Below are 21,961 nucleotides of genomic sequence, written 5' to 3' on the forward strand. Positions count from 1 at the left end.
CACTACCCTTTCTAATCAACCCACCTCCCACTCTTCTCATGCCACAAGCATCTTTTGCGCCATCCATCACTGATTCCCTAAATACATCCCATTCCTCCCCCACTCCCCTTACTTCCATTGTTCTCACCTTTTTCCATTCTGTACTCAGTCTCTCCTGGTACTTCCTCACACAAGTCTCCTTCCCAAGCTCACTTACTCTCACCACCCTCTTCACCCCAACATTCACTCTTTTTTTCTGAAAACCCATACAAATCTTCACCTTAGCCTCCACAAGATAATGATCAGACATCCCTCCAGTTGCACCTCTCAGCACATTAACATCCAAAAGTCTCTCTTTCGCGCGCCTGTCAATTAACACGTAATCCAATAACGCTCTCTGGCCATCTCTCCTACTTACATAGGTATACTTATGTATATCTCGCTTTTTAAACCAGGTATTCCCAATCATCAGTCCTTTTTCAGCACATAAATCTACAAGCTCTTCACCATTTCCATTTACAACACTGAACACCCCATGTATACCATGTCTCCATGGTTGTTTAATTTGTTTATGGATGGGGTTGTTAGGGAGGTGAATGCAAGAGTTTTGGAAAGAGGGGCAAGTATGAAGTCTGTTGGGGATGAGAGAGCTTGGGAAGTGAGTCAGTTGTTGTTCGCTGATGATACAGCGCTGGTGGCTGATTCATGTGAGAAACTGCAGAAGCTGGTGACTGAGTTTGGTAAAGTGTGTGAAAGAAGAGAGTTAAGAGTAAATGTGAATAAGAGCAAGGTTATTAGGTACAGTAGGGTTGAGGGTCAAGTCAATTGGGAGGTGAGTTTGAATGGAGAAAAACTGGAGGAAGTGAAGTGTTTTAGATATCTGGGAGTGGATCTGGCAGCAGATGGAACCATGGAAGCGGAAGTGGATCATAGGGTGGGGGAGGGGGTGAAAATTCTGGAAGCCTTGAAGAATGTGTGGAAGTCGAGAACATTATCTTGGAAAGCAAAAATGGGTATGTTTGAAGGAATAGTGGTTCCAACAATGTTGTATGGTTGCGAGGCGTGGGCTATGGATAGAGTTGTGCGCAGGAGGATGGATGTGCTGGAAATGAGATGTTTGAGGACAATGTGTGGTGTGAGGTGGTTTGATCGAGTAAGTAACGTAAGGGTAAGAGAGATGTGTGGAAATAAAAAGAGCGTGGTTGAGAGAGCAGAAGAGGGTGTTTTGAAATGGTTTGGGCACATGGAGAGAATGAGTGAGGAAAGATTGACCAAGAGGATATATGTGTCGGAGGTGGAGGGAACGAGGAGAAGAGGGAGACCAAATTGGAGGTGGAAAGATGGAGTGAAAAAGATTTTGTGTGATCGGGGCCTGAACATACAGGAGGGTGAAAGGAGGGCAAGGAATAGAGTGAATTGGAGCGATGTGGTATACCGGGGTTGACGTGCTGTCAGTGGATTGAAGCAAGGCATGTGAAGCGTCTGGGGTAAACCATGGAAAGCTGTGTAGGTATGTATATTTGCGTGTGTGGACGTATGTATATACATGTGTATGGGGGGGGGGGTTGGGCCATTTCTTTCGTCTGTTTCCTTGCGCTACCTCGCAAACGTGGGAGACAGCGACAAAGTATAATAAAAAAAAAAATAAAATATATATATATATATATATATATATTTTTATCTATTTTGCTTTGTTGCTGTCTCCCGCGTTTGCGAGGTAGCACAAGGAAACAGATGAAAGAAATGGCCCAACCCACCCCCATACACATGTATATACATACACGTCCACACACGCAAATATACATACCTATACATCTCAATGTACACATATATATACACACACAGACACATACATATATACCCATGCACACAATTCACACTGTCTGCCTTTATTCATTCCCATCGCCATCTTGCCACACATGGAATACCATCCCCCTCCCCCCCCTCATGTGTGCGAGGTAGCGCTAGGAAAAGACAACAAAGACCCCATTCGTTCACACTTAGTCTCTAGGTGTCACGCAATAATGCCCGAAACCACAGCTCCCTTTCCACATCCAGGCCCCACACAACTTTCCATGGTTTACCCCAAACGCTTCACATGCCCTGATTCAATCCACTGACAGCACGTCAACCCCGGTATACCACATTGACCCAATTCACTCTATTCCTTGCCCGCCTTTCACCCTCCTCCATGTTCAGGCCCCGATCACTCAAAATCTTTTTCACTCCATCTTTCCACCTCCAATTTGGTCTCCCACTTCTCCTCGTTCCCTCCACCTCCGACACATATATCCTCTTGGTCAATCTTTCCTCACTCATTCTCTCCATGTGCCCAAACCATTTCAAAACACCCTCTTCTGCTCTCTCAACCATGCTCTTTTTATTTCCACACATCTCTCTTACCCTTACATTACTTACTCGATCAAACCACCTCACATCACACATTGTCCTCAAACATCTCATTTTTCTTCATTGTCCCGCACTGTTTCTCAAGCTTTCAATTCTTGCCAAGTTTTAGCCGCCTTCATTTGGATTATCAAATCAAAAGCCTTGGCAAGGACAGTATCACCACTAAGACCTAGATCACAATGTACGATAAAACGCAGGTCAGCAAGACTACCTGATCATATGCTTGGAGGAGGGGTATATCAACAATATTACCAGGTCATGTATGAGGGCGGGGATCTCCTCTTCCCGAATGTTAAGATTTTTCTACAGATTGTATGTACCATCGTAAAGGTCTCCCTCCATTGGCTTCAAACACTTCCCATCATTACATTAATATCCCTATTCTCCCCTACTCCATAATATATTGTCTCCTCCTCTCCCAACTACAGTAAAAACCCCATACGTCATCTTGTCATTCTCTCCACTACAGTAAACATCCAGACATCACACATCAAGAATAGCTTCTACACATACATACATATATATATTTATCTATTTATTATATTTATTATACTTTGTCGCTGTCTCCCGCGTTAGTGAGGTAGCGCAAGGAAACAGACGAAAGAATGGCCCAACCCACCCACATACAAATGTATATACATACACATCCACACACGCACATATTCATATCTATACATCTCAAGGTATACATATATATACACACAGACATATACAAATATACACATGTACATAATTCATAGTCTGCCATTATTCATTTCCGTAACCACCCCGCCACACATGAAATGAAAACCCCCTCCCCCCGCATGTGCGCGAGGTAGCGCTAGGAAAAGACAACAAAGGCCCCATTCGTTCACACTCACTCTCTAGCTGTCATGTATAATGCACCAAAACCACGGCTCCCTTTCCACATCCAGGCCCCAGAAAACTTTCTGTGGTTTACCCCAGACGCTTCACATGCCCTGGTTCAATCCATTGACAGCACGTCGGCCCTGGTATACCACCTCGTTCCAATTCACTCTATTCCTTGCACGCCTTTCACCCTCCTGCATGTTCAGGCCCCGATCACTCAAAATCTTTTTCATACCATCTTTCCACCTTCAATTTGGTCTCCCACTTCTCGTTCCCTCCACCTCTGACACATATATCCGCTTTGTCAATCTTTCCTCACTCATTCTCTCCATGTGCCCAAACCATTTCAAAACACCCTCTTCTGCTCTCTCAACCACGCTCTTTTTATTTCCACACATCTCTCTTACCCTTACGTTACTTACTCGATCAAACACCTCACACCACACATTGTCCTCAAACATCTCATTTCCAGCACATCCATCCTCCTGCGCACAACTCTATCCATAGCCCTAGCCTCGCAACCATACAACATTGTTGGAACCACTATTCCTTCAAACATACCCACTTTTGCTTTCCGAGATAATGTTCTCGACTTCAACACATTCTTCAAGGCTCCCAGAATTTTCGCCCACTCCCCCACCCTATGATCCACTTCCGCTTCCATGGTTCCATCCGCTGCCAGATCCATTCCCAGATATCTAAAACACTTTACTTCCTCCAGTTTTTCTCCATTCAAACTTACCTCCCAATTGACTTTACCCTCAACGCTCCCAGAACTTTCACCCCCTCCCACACCGTATGACTCACTTCTGCTTCCATGGTTCCATCTGCTGCCATATCCACTCCAAGATATCTAAAACACTTAACTTCCTCCAGTTTTTCTCCATTCAAACTTACCTCCCAGTTAGTTGACTTGCCACTCAACCCTACTGTACCTAATAACCATGCTCTTATTCACATTTACTATCAGCTTTCTTCTTTTACACACTTTACCAAACTCTGTCACCAGTTTCTGCAGTTTCTCACATGAATCAGCCACCAGCGCTGTATCATCAGCAAACAAGTGACTCACTTCCCAAGCCCTCTAATCCACAACAGACTGCATACTTGCCCCTTTCCAAAACCCTTGCATTCTCCTCTCTAACAACCCCATCCATAAACAAATTAAACAACCATGGAAACATCACACACCCCTCCCGCAAACCTACTATCACTTGCCTCTCTTCCTACACGTACACATACCTTACATCCTCGATAAAAACTTTTCACTGCTTCTAACAACTTGCCTCCCATACCATATATTCTTAATACCTTCCACACAGCATCTCTATCAACTCTATCATATACCTTCTCCAGATCCATAAATGCTACATACAAATCCATTTCCTTTTCTAAGTATTTCTCACATACATTCATCAAAGCAAACACCTGATCCACACATCCTCTACCACTTCTGAAGCCACACTGCTCTTCCCCAATCTGATGCTCTGTACATGCCTTCACCCTCTCAATCAATACCCTCCCATATAATTTCCAAGGAATACTCAACAAACTTATACCTCTGTAATTTGAGCACTCACTCATATCCCCTTTGCCTTTGTACAATGGCACTATGCAAGCAATCCGCTAATCCTCAGGCACCTCACCATGACTCATACATACATTAAATAACCTTAACCAGTCAACAATGCAGTCACCCCCTTTTTTTATAAATTCCACTGCAATACCATCCAAAACCGCTGCCTTTGCGGCTTTCATCTTCCACAAAGCTTTTACTACCTCTTCTCTGTTTACCAAATCATTTTCCCTAACCCTCTCACTTTGAACACCACCTTGACCAAAACACCCTATATCTGCCACTCTATCATCAAACACATTCAACATACCTTCAAAATACACACTCCATCTCCTTACATCACCACTACTTGTTATCACCTTCCCATTAGCCCCCTTTACTGAAGTTCCCATTTGTTCCCTTTTCTTACGCACTTTATTTACCTCCTTCCAAAACATCTTTTTATTCTCCCTAAAATTTAATGATACTCTCTCACCCCAACTCTCATTTACCCTCTTTTTCACCTCTTGCACCTTTCTTTTGACCTCCTGCCTCTTTCTTTTATACATCTCCCAGTCATTTGCAAACATCGTTCTCTTTCACTAATAGTCTTACTTCTTCATCCCAAACCTCACTACCCTTTCTAATCTGCCCACCTCCCACGCTTTTCATGCCACAAGCATCTTTTGCGCAAGCCATCACTGCTTCCCTAAATTCATCCCATTCCTCCCCTACTCCCCTTACCTCCTTTGTTCTCACCTTTTTCCATTCTGTACTCAGTCTCTCCTGGAACTTCCTCACACAAGTCACCTTCCCAAGAGCAAGGGAAGGAGTAGCACTACTCCTGAAACAGGAGTGGTGGGAGTGTGTGATAGAGTGTAAGAAAGTAAACTCTAGATTGATATGTGTAAAACTGGAAGCTGATGGAGAGAGATGGGTGATTATTGGTGCATATACAACAGGGCATGAGAAGAAAGATCATGAGAGGCAAGTGTTTTGGGACCAGCTGAATAAGTGTGTTAGTGGTTTTGATGCATGAGACCGGGTTATAGTGATGGGTGATTTGAATGCAAAGGTGAGCAATGTGGCAGTTGAGGGAATAATTGGTGTACATGGGGTGTTCAGTGTTATAAATGGAAATGGTGAAGAGCTTGTAGATTTATGTGCTGAAAAAGAACTGGTCATTGGGAATACCTGGTTTAAAAAGAGAGATATATACATAAGTATACACATGTAAGTAGGAGAGATGGCCAGAGAGTGTTATTGGATTATGTGTTAATTAATAGGTGCGAGAGAGACTTTTGGATGTTAATGTGCTGAGAGGTGCAACTGGAGGGATGACTGATCATTATCTTGTGGAGGTGAAGGTGAAGATTTGTAGAAGTTTTCAGAAAAGAAGAGAGAATGTTGGGGTGAAGAGAGTGGTGAGAGTAAGTGAGCTTGGGAAGGAGACTTGAGTGAGGAAGTACCAGGAGAGACTGAATACAAAATGGAAAAAGGTGAGAACAAAGGAGGTAAGGGGAGTGGGGGAGGAATGGGATATATTTAGGGAAGCAGTGATGGCTTGCACAAAAGATGCTTGTGGCATGAGAAGCGTGGGAGGTGGGCAGATCCAAGAGGGTAGTGAGTGGTGGGATGAGGAAGTAAGATTATTAGTGAAAGAGAAGAGAGAAGCATTTGGATGATTTTTGCAGGGAAATAATGCAAATGAGTGGGAGATGTATAAAAGAAAGAGGCAGGAGGTCAAGAGAAAGGTGCAAGAGGTGAAAAAGAGGGCAAATGAGAGTTGGGGTGAGAGAGTATCTTTAAATTTTACGGAGAATAAAAAGATGTTTTGGAAGGAGGTAAATAAAGTGCGTAACACAAGGGAACAAGTGGGAACTTCAGTGAAGGGGGCTAATGGGGAGGTGATAACAAGTAGTGGTGATGTGAGGAGATGGAGTGAGTATTTTGAAGGTTTGTTGAATGTGTTTGATGACAGAGTGGCAGATATACGGTGCTTTGGTCGAGGTGGTGTACAAAGTGAGAGGGTTAGGGAGAATGATTTGGTAAACAGAGAAGAGGTAGTAAAAGCTTTGCGGAAGAGGAAAGCCGGCAAGGCAGCAGGTTTGGATGGTATTGCAGTGGAATTTATTAAAAAAGGGGGTGACTGTATTGTTGACTGGTTGGTAAGTTTATTTAATGTATGTATGACTCATGGTGAGGTGCCTGAGGATTGGCGGAATGCTTGCATAGTGCCATTGTACAAAGGCAAAGGTGATAAGAGTGAGTGCTCAAATTATAGAGGTATAAGTTTGTTGAGTATTCCTGGTAAATTATATGGGAGGGTATTGATTGAGAGGGTGAAGGCATGTACAGAGCATCACATTGGGGAAGAGCAGCGTGGTTTCAGAAGTGGTAGAGGATGTGTGGATCAGGTGTTTGCTTTGAAGAATGTATGTGAGAAATACTTAGAAAAGCAAATGGATTTGTATGTGGCATTCATGGATCTGGAGAAGGCATATGATAAGAGTTGATAGAGATGCTCTGTGGAAGGTATTAAGAATATATGGTGTGGGAGGAAAGTTGTTAGAAGCAGTGAAAAGTTTTTATCGAGGATGTAAGGCATGAGTATGTGTAGGAAGAGAGGAAAGTGACTGGTTCTCAGTGAATGTAGGTTTGTGGCAGGTGTGTGTGATGCCTCAATGGTTGTTTAATTTGTTTATGGATGGGGTTGTTAGGGAGGTGAATGCAAGAGTTTTGGAAAGAGGGGCAAGTATGCAGTCTGTTGTGGATGAGAGAGCTTGGGAGGTGTGTCAGTTGTTGTTCGCTGATGATACAACCCTGGGGGCTGATTCATGTGAGAAACTGCAGAAGCTAGTGACTGAGTTTGGTAAAGTGTGTGAAAGAAGAAAGCTGAGAGCAAATGTAAATAAGAGTATGGTTATTAGGTACAGTAGGGTTGAGGGTCAAGTAAATTGGGAGGTAAGTTTGAAAGGTGAAAAACTGGAGGAAGTGAAGTGTTTTAGATATCTGGGAGTGGATTTGGCAGTGGATGGAACCATGGAAGCGGAAGTGAATCATAGGGTGGGGGAGGGGGCAAAAATTCTGGGAGCCTTGAAGAATGTGTGGAAGTCGAGAACATTATCTCGGAAAACAAAAATGGGTATGTTTGAAGGAATAGTGGTTCCAGCAATGTTGTCTGGTTGCGAGGCGTGGGCTATGGATAGAGTTGTGCGCAGGAGGGTGGATGTGCTGGAAATGAGATGTTTGAGGAATATATGTGGTGAGGTGGTTTGATCGAGTAAGTAATAATACAGTATGAGAGATGTGTGGTAATAAACAGAGGGTGGTGGAGAGAGCAGAAGAGGGTGTTTTGAAATGGTTTGGTCACATGGAGAGATTGAGTGAGGAAAGATTGACCAAGAGGATATATGTGTCAGAGGTGGAGGGAACGAGGAGAAGTGGGAGACCAAATTAGAGGTGGAAAGATGGAGTGAAAAAGATTTTGAGTGATCGGGGCCTGAACATGCAGTAGGGTGAAAGGCATGCAAGAAATAGTGTGAATTGGAACGATATGGTATACCGGGGTCGACGTGCTGTCAATGGATTGAATCAGGGCATGTGAAGCGTATGGTGTAAACCATGGAAAGTTCTGTGGGACCTGGCTGTGGAAAGGGAGCTGTGGTTCCAATGCATTATTACATGAGCTAGAGACTGAGTGTGAACGAATGGGGCCTTTGTTGTCTTTTCCTAGTGCTACCTCGCACACATGACGGGATAGGGTGTTGTTATTCCATGCGTGGCGGGATGGCGATGGGAATGAATAAAGGCAGACAGTATGAATTATGTACATGGGTATATATGTACATGTCTGTGTGTGTATATACATGTATACATTGAGATATATAGGTATGTATATGTGCTGTGTGTGGACGTGTATGTATATACATGTGTATGTGGGCGGATGGGTTATTCTTTCATCTGTTTCTTTGCGCTACCTCGCTAGTGCGGGAGACAGCGACAAAGCAAAATAACTAAATAAATAAAAATATATATATATATATATATATATTTATATATATATATATATATATATATATATATATATATATATATATATATATATTTATATATATATATATATATATATATATATATATATATATATATATATATATATATATATATATACATTTATCCCTAGGGATAGGGGAGAAAGAATACTTCCCACGTATTCCCTGTGTGTCGTAGAAGGCGACTAAAAGGGGAGGGAGCAGGGGGCTGGAAATCCTCCACTCTTGTTTTTTTTAATTTTCCAAAATAAGGAACAGAGCGGGGCAAGGTGAGAATATTTTCTATTTTGCTTTGTCGCTGTCTCCCGCGTTTGCGAGGTAGCGCAAGGAAACAGACGAAAGAAATGGCCCAACCCACCCCCATACACATGTATATGCATACATGTCCACACAAGCAAATATACAAACCCATACATCTCAATGTACACATATACACACACAGACATACATATATACACATGTACATAATTCACACTGTCTGCTTTTATTCATTCCCATCGCCACCTCGCTACACATGGAATAACATCCCCCTCCCCCTCATGTGTGCGAGGTAGCGCTAGGAAAAGACAACAAAGGCCCCATTCGTCCACACTCAGTCTCTAGCTGTCATGCAATAATGCCCGAAACCATCCAGGCCCCACACAACTTTCCATGGTTTACCCCAGACGCTTCACATGCCCTGATTCAATCCATTGACAGCACGTCGACCCCGGTATACCACATCATTCCAATTCACTCTATTTCTTGCCCACCTTTCACCCTCCTGCATGTTAAGGCCCCGATCACTCAAAATCTTTTTCATTCCATCTTTCCACCTCCAATTTGGTCTCCCACTTCTCCTCGTTCCTTCCACCTCCGACACATATATCCTCTTGGTCAATCTTTCCTCACTCTTTCTCTCCATGAGCCCAAACCATTTCAAAACACCCTCTTCTGCTCTCTCAACCACACTCTTTTTATTTTCACACATATCTCTTACCCTTACATCATTTACTCGATCAAACCACCTCACACCACATATTGTCCTTAAACATCTCATTTCCAGCACATCCACCCTCCTCCACACAACTCTATCCATAGTCCACGCCTCGCAACCATACAACATTGTTGGAACCACTATTCCTTCAAACATACCCATTTTTGCTTTCCGAGATAATGTTCTCAACTTCCACACATTCTTCAAGGCTCACAGAATTTTTGCCCCCTCCCTCACCCTATGATTCATTTCCACTTCCATGGTTCCATCTGCTGCAAAATCCACTCCCTGATATCTAAAACACTTCACTTCCTCCAGTTTTTCTCCATTCAAACTTATCTCCTAATTGACTTGACCCTCAACCCTACTGTACCTAATAATCTTGCTCTTATTCACATTTACTCTTAACTTACTTCTTTCACACACTTTACCAAACGCAGTCACCAACTTCCGCAGTTTCTCACATGAATCAGCCACCAGCGCTGTATCATCAGCTGACTCACTTCCCAAGCTCTCTCATCCACAACAGACTGCATACTTGCCCCTCTTTCCAAAACCCTTGCATTCACCTCCCTAACAACCCCATCCATAAACAAATTAAACAACCATGGAGACATCACACACCCCTGCCACAAACCTACATTCACTGAGAACCAATCACTTTCCTCTCTACCTACACATACACATGCCTTACATCCTCCATAAAAACTTTTCACTGCATCTAACAACTTGCCTCCCACACCATATATTCTTAATACCTTCCACAGAGCATCTCTATCAACTCTATCATATGCCTTCTCCAGATCTACAAATGCTACATACAAATCCATTTGCTTTTAAGTATTTCTCGCATACATTCTTCAAAGCAAACACCTGATCCACACATCCTCTACCACTTCTGAAACCACAATGCTCTTCCCCAATCTGATGCTCTGTACATACCTTCACCCTCTCAATCAATACCCTCCCGTATAATTTCTCAGGAATACTCAACAAACTTATACCTCTGTTATTTAAGCACTCACCTTTGTCCCCTTTGCCTTTGTACAATGGCACTATGCAAGCATTCCGCCAATCCTCAGGCACCTCACCATGAGTCATACATACATTAAATAACCTTACCAACCAGTCAACAATACAGCCACACCTTTTTAATAAATTCCACTGCAATACCATCCAAACCCGCTGCCTTGCTGGCTTTCATCTTCCGCAATGCTTTTACTACCTCTTCTCTGTTTACCAAATCATTTTCTCTAACCCTCTCACTTTGCACACCACCTCGACCACAACACCCTATATCTGCCACTCTATCATCAAACACATTCAACAAACCTTCAAAATACTCACTCCATCTCCTCACATCACCACTACTTGTTATCACCTCCCCATTAGCCCCCTTCACTGAAGTTCCCATTTGTTCCCTTGTCTTACGCACTTTATTTACCTCCTTCCACAACATCTTTTTATTCTCCCTAAAATTTAATGATACTTTCTCACCCCAACTCTCATTTGCCCTCTCTTTCACCTCTTGCACCTTTCTCTTGACCTCCTGCCTCTTTCTTTTACACGTCTCCCACTCATTTGCATTATTTCCCTGCAAAAATCATCCAAATGCCTCTCTCTTCTTTTTCACTAATAATCTTACTTCTTCATCCCACCACTCACTACCCTTTCTAATCTGCCCACCTCCCACGCTTCTCATGGCACAAGCATCTTTTGTGCAAGCCATCACTGCTTCCCTAAATACATCCCATTCCTCCCTCACTCCCCTTACCTCATTTGTTCTATATATAAAGGCAGACAGTATGAATTATGTACATGTGTATATATGTATATGTCTGTATGTGTATATATATGTGTACATTGAGATGTATAGGTATGTATATTTGCGTGTGTGGATGTGTCTGTATATTCATGTGTATGTGGGTGGGTTGGGCCATTCTTTCCTCTGTTTCCTTGCGCTGCCTTGCTAACACGGGAGACAGCGACAAAGCAAAATAAATAAATATATATATATATATATATATATAGAGAGAGAGAGAGAGAGAGAGAGAGACTTTTGGATGTTAATGTGCTGAGAGGTGCAACTGGAGGGATGTCTGATCACTATCTTGTAGAAGCGAAGGTGAAGATTTGTAGAGGTTTTCAGAAACGAAGAGAGAATGGTGTAATGAAGAGAGTAGTGAGAGTAAGTGAGCTTGGGAAGGAGACTTGTGTGAGGAAGTACCAGGAGAGACTAAGTACAGAATGGAAAAAGGTGAAAACAAAGGAGGTAAGGGGAGTGGGAGAGGAATGGGATGTATTTAGTGAAGCAGTGATGGCTTGCACAAAGGATGCTTGTGGCATGAGAAGCATGGGAGATGGGCAGATTAGAAAGGGTAGTGAGTGGTGGGATGAAGAAGTAAGATTATTAGTGAAAGAGAAGAGAGAGGCATTTGGACGATTTTTGGGGAAATAATGCAAATGAGTGGGAGATGTATAAAAGAAAGAGACAGGTCGAGAAAGGTGCAAGAGGTGAAAAAGAGGGCAAATGAGAGTTGGGGTGAGAGAGTATCATTGAATTTTAGGGAGAATAAAAAGATGTTTTGGAAGGAGGTAAATAAAGTGCGTAAGACAAGGGAACAAATGGGAACTTCAGTGAAGGGGGCTAATTGGGAGGTGATAACAAGTAGTGGTGATGTGAGAAGGAGATGGAGTGAGTATTTTGAAGGTTTGTTGAATGTGTTTGACGATACAGTGGCAGATGTAGGGTGTTTTGGTCAAGGTGGTGTGCAAAGTGAGAGGGTTAGGGAGGACGATTTGGTAAACAGAGAAGAGGTACTAAAAGCTTTGCGGAAGATGAAAGCCGGCAAGGTAGCAGGCTTGGATGGTATTGCAGTGGACTTTATTACAAACGGGGGTGACTGTATTGTTGACTGGTTGGTAAGGTTATTTAATGTATGTATGAGTCATCGTGAGGTGCCTGAGGATTGGCGGAATGCTTGCATAGTGCCATTGTATAAAGGCAAATGGGACAAAGGTGAGTGCTCTAATTGCAGAGGTATAAGTTTGTTGAGTATTCCTGGGAAATTATATGGGAGGGTATTGATTGTGAGGGTGAAGGCATGTACAGAGCATCACATTAGGGAAGAGCATTGTGGTTTCAGAAGTGGTACAGGATGTGTGGATCAGGTGTTTGCTTTGAAGAATGTATGTGAGAAATACTTAGAAAGACAACTTATTTGTATGTAGCATTTATGGATCTGGAGAAGGCGTATGATAGAGTTGCTCTGTGGAAGGTATTAAGAATATATGGTGTGGGAGGCAAGTTGTTAGAAGCAGTGAAAAGCTTTTATCGAAGATGTAAGGCATGTGTACGTGTAGGAAGAGAGGAAAGTGATTGGTTCTCAGTGAATGTAGGTTTGCGGGAGGGGTGTGTGATGTCTCCATGGTTGTTTAATTTGTTTATGGATGGGGTTGTTAGGGAGGTGAATGCATGGGTTTTGGAAAGAGGGGCAAGTATGCAGTCTGTCTGTTGTGGATGAGAGAGCTTGGGAAGTGAGTCAGTTGTTGTTCGCTGATCATACAGCGCTGGTGGCTGATTCATGTGAGAAACTGCAGAAGCTGGTGACTGAGTTTGGTAAAGTGTGTGAAAGAAGAAAGTTGAGAGTAAATGTGAATAAGAGCAAGGTTATTAGGTACAGTAGGGTTGAGGGTCAAGTCAATTGGGAGGTAAGTTTGAATGGAGAAAAATTGGAGGAAGTGAAGTTTTTAGATATCTGGGAGTGGATCTGGCAGCGGATGGAACCATGGAAGCGGAAGTGAATCATTGGGTGGGGGAGGGGGCGAAAATTCTGTGAGCCTTGAAGAATGTGTGGAAGTCGTGAACATTATCTCGGAAAGCAAAAATGGGTATGTTTGAAGGAATAGTGGTTCCAACAATGTTGTATGGTTGCGAGGCGTGGGCTATGGATAGAGTTGTGCGAAGGCCGGTGGATGTGCTGGAAATGAGATGTTTGAGGGCAATATGTGGTGTGACGTGGTTTGATCGAGTAAGTAATAACAGGGTAAGAGAGATGTGTGGTAATAAAAAGAGTGTGGTTGAGAGAGCAGAAGAGGGTGTTTTGAAATGGTTTGGTCACATGGAGAGAATGAGTGAGGAAAGATTGACCAAGAGGATATATGTGTCAGAGGTGGAGGGAACGAGAAGTGGGAGACCAAATTGGAGGTGGAAAGATGGAGTGAAAAAGATTTTGAGCGATCGGGGCTTGAACATGCAGGAGGGTGAAAGGCGTGCAAGGAATAGAGTGAATTCGAATGACGTGGTATACCGTGGTCGACGTGCTGTCAACGGATTGAACCAGGGCATGTGAAGCGTCTGGGGTAAACCATGGAAAGTTGTGTGGGGCCTGGATGTGGAAAGGGAGCTGTGGTTTCGGTGCATTATTACATGACAGCTAGAGAGTGAGTGTGAACGAATGGGGCCTTTGTTGTCTTCCTAGCGCTACCTCGCGCACATGAGGGGGGAGGGGGTTGTTTATTTCATGTGTGGCGGGGTGGCGATGGGAGTGAATAAAGGCAGACAGGATGAATTATGTACATGTGTATATATGTATATGTCTGTGTGTGTATATATATGTATACGTCGAGATGTATAGGTATGTATATTTGCGTTTGTGGATGTGTATGTATATACATGTGTATGTGGGTGGGTTGGGCCATTCTTTTGTCTGTTTCCTTGCGCTACCTCACTAATGCGGGAGACAACAAAGCAAAATAAATAAATAAATAAATATATAGCTCATTATCTATTTTTGTTATACTTTGTCGCCATCTCCTGCGTTAGCAAGGAAACAGGCAAAAGAATGGCCCAACCCACCCACATACACATGTATATACATACGCGTCCACACAAGCACATATACATCTAAAAGTATACATGTATATACACATACAGACATATACATATATACACTTGTACATAATTTATAGTCTGCCTTTATTCATTCCCGTCGCCACCCCGTCACACATGAAATGACAACCCCCTCACCCAACATGTGTGCGAGGTAGCACTAGGAAAAGACAATAGAGGCCACATTTGTTCACACTCAGTCTCTCGCTGTCATGTATAATGCACCGAAACCACAGCTCCCTTTCCACATCCAGAACCCACAAAACATTCCATGGTTTACCCCAGACACTTCACATGTCCTGGTTCAATCCATTAACAGCACGTCGACCCCGGTATACTACATCATTCCAATTCACTCTATTCCTTACACACCTTTCACCCTCCTGCATGTTCAGGCCCCGATCACTCAAAATCTTTTTCACTCCATCTTTCCACCTCCAATTTAGTCTCCCACTTCTCATTCCCTCCACCTCTGACACATACATCCTCTTGGTCAATCTTTCCTTACTCATTCTCTCCATGTGACCAAACCATTTCAAAACACCCTCTTCTGTTCTCTCAACCACACTCTTTTTATTACCACACATCTCTCTTACCTTGTCATTACTTCATCAAACCACCTCACACCACATATTGTCCTCAAACATCTCATTTCCAGCACGTCCACCCTCCTCCGCACAACTCTCTCTATAGCCCACGCCTCGCATCCATATAACATTGCTGAAACCACTATTCCTTCAAACATACCCATTTCTGCTTTCCGAGATAACGTTCTCGCCTTCCACACATTTTTCATACTCCCAGAACTTTCGCACCCTCCCCCACCCTATGATTCACTTCCACTTCCATGGTTCCATCCGCTGCCAAATCCACTCCCAGATATCTAAAACACTTCACTTCCTCCAGTTTTTCTCCTTTAAAACTTACCTCCCAACTGACTTGTCCCTCAACCCTACTGTACCTAATAACCTTGCTCTTATTCACATCTGTCTCCTAATAATGGACACAACGACAGCAAGTCTGTTTCCCCCCCTTCATTTTGTGGACACATTCCCCATTGCTCCTAAAATGTTTGTCCCCTTCACCCATCCTATGGCTCACTTCACCTCCCATGGATCCATTTGCTGCAAGTCCAAGTTCACTTCAAGGTACCTGAAAACACTTCCTCCATTCAGAATCAAACCCCCAGCTAATGCTAAACCTAACAATTTTGCTTTTATTCATATTTACTCTGAACTATCTCCTTTCACATTTTCACAAGCTCAAAAACAAATTTCTGCTGATTCTCTACAGTTACTCACTCTGCTACCTATGCTGTTTTCAGCAAACAAAACAAACACCATACAAGCACCCCATTACCTGCCAGACTGCAGACCTACCCCTCTCCCTAAAACCATCATATTCACCACCCTGATCACCCATATATGTAATAACTTCCACAAAGCATCTTTATCAACCCTATCCATAAAAGTTATGTACAATTTTTTTTTTCAAGTATTTCTCACTCCCATTCTTCATCAAACCACTTAGTATGACATTCTTTGCACAGCTGCCTGACCTAGACACCCGCATCTGACACCATCACATCAAGCACACCTATCAATCCTTAAGTAGCCACTCCATCTCATTTCTGCATGGAACAACTTTTTCATTTCCCCTTTCACCAATGTCCCCATTTGTTGCCTTTCCTTTCATTTTCATCATATTGTTAACCTTCAAATTTTCTTATTTTTCCTCAGTTTTTATACTTAACCACCCTAACTCTAAGCTCTCTTTAAGAGCCCCTGCACTTTCATTTTGACCTGTCACTTTTTCTTAATCATACATATGATCACTTGCACTTCTCCCCTGTATATAATGCCCATAAACCTCAATTTCTTTTAGTACCAACTTAATTTTGTCATCTCACTATTCATTACCCTTTCTTAGGTCTAACATCTACCTCCTAAATGCCATACACTTAACTCACATGCCAGCACTGCTTCCTTCATTACATCCCATTCCTCATACACTCCTTTAAGTTTATTCACTAATACCTTTTGCTATTCTACACTGTGTCACCTGATATCTTTTTTTCATTCTTGTTTGCTGTTTCCCATTCGAGGTGGTGCCAGGAACATAAGAAGAGCCTCATTCTTTCACATCTATTCTCTAAACACCTGACAACACATCGCCCACATACATCCTCCTACTCACTCAAGCCCTGAAAACTCAATCACTTCATCTCCAATCAGTCTTCCTCCAATTCACTCTACCCCATGCATGCCTAGAGAAACCAAAATCATTTTCACTCCATCTCTCTATCTCTAATTCAGTCTCCCCTTTCTTGTCCCCTCCTCTTCTGGACAATGGACACAGACAATGTTACAACTTATAATTGCCAAGAACAACAAAAACTATGTTTTATGATTACAGGAAACTTAATTTTTGTATCCTGAGGGATTGAAGAGACAAACAAATAACAGGAACTATCGAATGCCTTTTGAAAGTCAAAGATGATTCTGTATTTCTAAGAAATATTTATTTAATACCCTAAATCAAAGTACTTTAACCAATTACAATGAGTAAACTAAACATTCTTAGCACAATAACATGGTACTTCTTTAATGATGTGGCTGATCAGAGAGATAAAGACTTAGCCAAAAAGTAAGGAGCTAATACAATATCTAAGAGTGAAACACACACCTATGCAAATACATTTATATAAAAATGTCTTTTCCTTTTTGGATTACAACTGCTAAATACCTCTCAAAGCACATACAAACAGCGTATGCCAATAATCTGTAATGTGTGAAATGTTCAGGAAATTTTCACCTCGTGTTACACATTCAACATGTTATGAAATAAAGAAGCAGTACCAAATGCATACTGCACGCAGTATCTAAGAGCATAAGAAATATATGAAGGACTATGATGGTAGCCAACCTATCGTCTCATGGGGCCACCAGGACCCCATCCTCTTCCACCTCTGCCACCTCTTCCTCGACCACGTGCAGCTGCAAAGATATCTTAGTGTTAATTCACGACAAGCTATATCACATTTAAAATTGCTTTATGGTTTATGTTTCAAGCCAAGCTAAAGTTCATATGAAGTGTATCTATCTTAAGCATTTATTTCATAAATGGAGAAGATGAAAGGCATAAACCCTCTCAGTTCATCCACACATACCCTCAATCCATTCTGTGCAATAAAAAGTTAAACATGAGGTTCCATACTAGTTTAAGCATTCCATACCTTTCCACTTTGTAAACCTATTTGATCTAGATGATTCAATCAATGTTTTACCATAAATCTTGTATCCTATAATTCTCTAAGTGGTTACCAAGATTAGTGTAAAGCTTTAAGAGGGTATTAAATATGTCATGCTAACAGCAGCCATGTGATGTAAACAAAGAAAGGGAAGTCTGCTTTACGAAAATTTTTCAAGGTAGGGGACATGACATGCTGAGATGCTGAGGGTAAATTTCTAGGGATGGAGACATGGAATTCTGAGATGCTGTGGGTAAGTATTTGCTATGATGGAAAGCTATGAGAAGAAGACTTCATTCAGAAGGCACAGTTCCAACCTAATTTGACAAGTAATAGAGACTTCAGTCATTTGAATATACACCAAGAAAATTTATCTAAAAGTGAAAAGCTACAGAAAAATCAATTATATCTTTATAAAATGATGATGTGCTGTGTTCTGACTTGGACTTGGTATGGATACATGAAGGTGTGTACGATTGAAATGTTGGGAAGCTGGAACAATTACAGGAGAGTACCAGTCAAACAGAATACTGGGGTTCTTTTAACATGCAAGGACTGAGAACATATGGAAACAGTGGCCAAGAAGTATATAATCATGAAAGTGAACAACACACCAGCCATTATTTGAATGCTTCTATTGGCACATTACAATTATAACCATTTACTTCTCTTTAAACTCTGTATGTATGTATGTAAACACTTTACCTTGTGCTCTCAGAATAGCGGATTTACCACTACCCGCTGCTCCTCCTTTCCTGCCCGTCATATTTTTAAACATAGGTGCATTCTGCAAAGAGAGGATAATCACCAGTGAACTAATGACAAAAAAATAAACCCAAAAACTCATTAATTCATGCCTATCTCACTTTCTTAGACAGATACCAAAAAGGCCTCTATGATAACACTATGGCAAATATTAGCTTAGTGAAGGAAAACACAATACTCCAGAATAAGAACTTTATTAACCAGATAACTGTCACTAAAACAAATCAGATATTCAATATGAAATATATGGTGTAACAGCAAAATCTGAGTCTACAAAATCACAACACATCTACACATTCATAATTCATATTACCTGTAGCCAATATTTGACTCCTTTTAAACATTCAATTTCATAGACAATAACTTATGTGAAACAGGTACAAGAAATTCATAATCTACACCTCATTCAATTACTCTAATAATTACACCTTATGGAGCACATAAATAGTACATTAATGCACTCAGCTTCTACCAATATTTGTGTAAAACAAGAATGCAATGACAATCAATCTTTTGTTTATCTTAAAGTGTACTCCATAAAGAACCTACTAAACAATAATCTTAAATTATATTCATATCACACTTTTATCTAAATTAAAAAACATCTCAGATTACTCAATAGGTACTCTCCTCAGTTACAGCAAATAAATGAAGCTGAGATACTCTTACCTTCAGCATATCAGGCAAAATGAGAAACCGTATCTTTGAGCCACGGATGAATACATTTTCCAATCTAGCTGTCTGTCCATTACGGTAAGTAACAGTACATGACTCCATCTGAAAATTTTGACTATCATCAATCAACAAGCATAATCTGTCTCTTCAGAAAATGACAAATGCCTGAAAACACAAAAAGTACAAGACGACAAGTATTTCCATACAAAAATATATAAGCGTACACCACAATGTAATTACAGCATATTTCACAGCATTACACATTACAGCTAAACTCTGAGAGTAAGTGGATATGGCCTCTCTTCATCTGTTTCCTGGTGCTACCTTGCTGATGCAGGCGGTGGTGATGCTGTTTCGTATGGGGCAAGGTGGCACTGAGAATGGATGAAGGTGAGCAATTATGAATATGTAGATGTGTACATATGTATATGTTCCTAAGTACATGTATATGTATGTGTATATGCATGTGTATGTGAAGAGCTTGTAGATTTATGTGCTGAAAAAGGACTGGTGATTGGGAATACCTGGTTTAAAAAGAGAGATATACAAAAGTATACGTATGTAAGTAGGAGAGATGGCCAGAGAGCGTTATTGGATTACATGTTAATTGACAGGCGCACGAAAGAGAGAGACTTTTGGATGTTAATGTGCTGAGAGGTGCAACTGGAGGGATGTCTGATCATTATCCTGTGGAGGCGAAGGTGAAGATGTGTAGGGGTTTTCAGAAACAAAGAGAGAATGTTGGAGTAAAGAGAGTGGTGAGAGTAAGTGAGCTTGGGAAGGAGACTTGTGTGAGGAAGTACCAGGAGAGACTGAGTACAGAATGGAAAAAGGTGAGAACAAAGGATGTAAGGGGAGTGGGGGAGGAATGGGATGTATTTAGGAAAGCATTGATGGCTTGCGCAAAAGATGCTTGTGGCATGAGAAGCGTGGGAGGTGGGTTGATTAGAAAGGGTAGAGAGTGGTGGGATGAAGAAGTAAGATTATTAGTGAAAGAGAAGAGAGAGGCATTTGGACAATTTTTGCAGGGAAAAAATGCTAATGAGAGGGAGATGTATAAAAGAAAGAGGCAGGAGGTCAAGAGAAAGGTGCAAAAGGTGAAAAAGAGGGCAAATGAGAGTTGGGGTGAGAGAGTATCATTAAATTTTAGGGACAATAAAAAGATGCTCTAGAAGGAAGTAAATAAAGTGCGTAAGACAAGGGAGCAAATGGGAACTTCAGTGAAGGGGGCTAATGGGGAGGTGATAACAAGTAGTGGTGATGTGAGGAGATGGAGTGAGTATTTTGAAGGTTTGTTGAATGTGTTTGATGATAGAGTGGCAGATATAGGGTGTCTTGGTCAAGGTGGTGTGCAAAGTGAGAGGGTTGGGGAAAATGATTTGGTAAACAGAGAAGAGGTAGTAAAAGCTTTGCGGAAGATGAAAGCCGGCAAGGCAGCAGGTTTGGATGGTATTGCAGTGGAATTTATTAAAAAAGGGGGTGACTGTATTGTTGACTGGTTGGTAAGGTTATTTAATGTATGCATGACTCATGGTGAGGTGCCTGAGGATTGACGGAATGTGTGCATAGTGCCATTGTACAAAGGCAAAGGGGATAAGAGTGAGTGCTCAAATTACAGAGGTATAAGTCTGCTGAGTATTCCTGGTAAATTATATGGAAGGGTATTGATTGAGAGGGTGAAGGCATGTACAGAGCATCAGATTGGGGAAGAGCAGTGTGGTTTCAGAAGTGGTAAAGGATGTGTGGATATACACATGTACATGTGTATATATGTCTGTGTGTGTGTATATATGTATACACTGAGATGTATCCATATGTATATGTGCTGTATATGGACGTGTATGTATATACATGTGTATGTGGGTGGGTTGGGCAATTCTTTCATCTGTTTCCCTGCGCTAACATGGGAGACAGCGACAAAGTATAATAAATAATAAATGTCATTTCAAATGTGGCAGGGTGGCGACGGGATTGAATAAAGGCAGCAAGTATGAATTATGTGCATGTGTATATATGTATATGTCTGTGTATGTAAATATAAGTATGTTGAAATGTATAGGTATGTATGTATAAATGTGTGTGTGGGCATGTATTATATACATGTGTATGTGGGTGGGTTGGGCCATTCTTTCGTCTGTTTCCTTGCGCTACCTCCCTAATGCAGGAGACAGTGACAAAGTATAATAGAATAGAATAATAATAATAATAATAATAATAATAATAATAATAATAATAATAATAATAATAATTTTTTTTTATTATACTTTGTCGCTGTCTCCCGCGTTTGCGAGGTAGCGCAAGGAAACAGACGAAAGAAATGGCCCAACCCACCCCCATACACATGTATATACATACGTCCACACACGCAAATATACATACCTACACAGCTTTCCATGGTTTATCCCAGACGCTTCACATGCCTTAATTCAATCCACTGACAGCACGTCAACCCCGGTATACCACATCGCTCCAATTCACTTTATTCTTTGCCCTCCTTTCACCCTCCTGCATGTTCAGGCCCCGATCACACAAAATCTTTTTCACTCCATCTTTCCAC

The 21,961-nt window shown here is 41.6% G+C and overlaps 1 protein-coding gene across 1 annotated transcript in view; it reads right to left on the bottom strand.

The window, feature by feature from the left end:
* Nucleotides 1-17,213: 17,213 nt before the first annotated feature.
* The window catches only part of SmD3 (small ribonucleoprotein particle protein SmD3), a 44,976-nt gene continuing 40,228 nt past the window's right edge, over nucleotides 17,214-21,961 (bottom strand). The window contains exons 3-5 of the mRNA XM_071690589.1: nucleotides 19,399-19,506; nucleotides 18,670-18,751; nucleotides 17,214-17,710 (exon numbers count right to left, since the gene is read on the bottom strand). Coding sequence (XP_071546690.1) covers nucleotides 17,640-17,710; nucleotides 18,670-18,751; nucleotides 19,399-19,506 — 261 coding nt within the window. The 3' untranslated portion in view covers nucleotides 17,214-17,639. The remainder of the gene's footprint in view (nucleotides 17,711-18,669; nucleotides 18,752-19,398; nucleotides 19,507-21,961) is intronic.

This window comes from Panulirus ornatus, chromosome 48 (assembly GCF_036320965.1).
Source record: "Panulirus ornatus isolate Po-2019 chromosome 48, ASM3632096v1, whole genome shotgun sequence".
In the NCBI taxonomy this organism is placed as follows: Eukaryota; Metazoa; Arthropoda; class Malacostraca; order Decapoda; family Palinuridae; genus Panulirus; species Panulirus ornatus.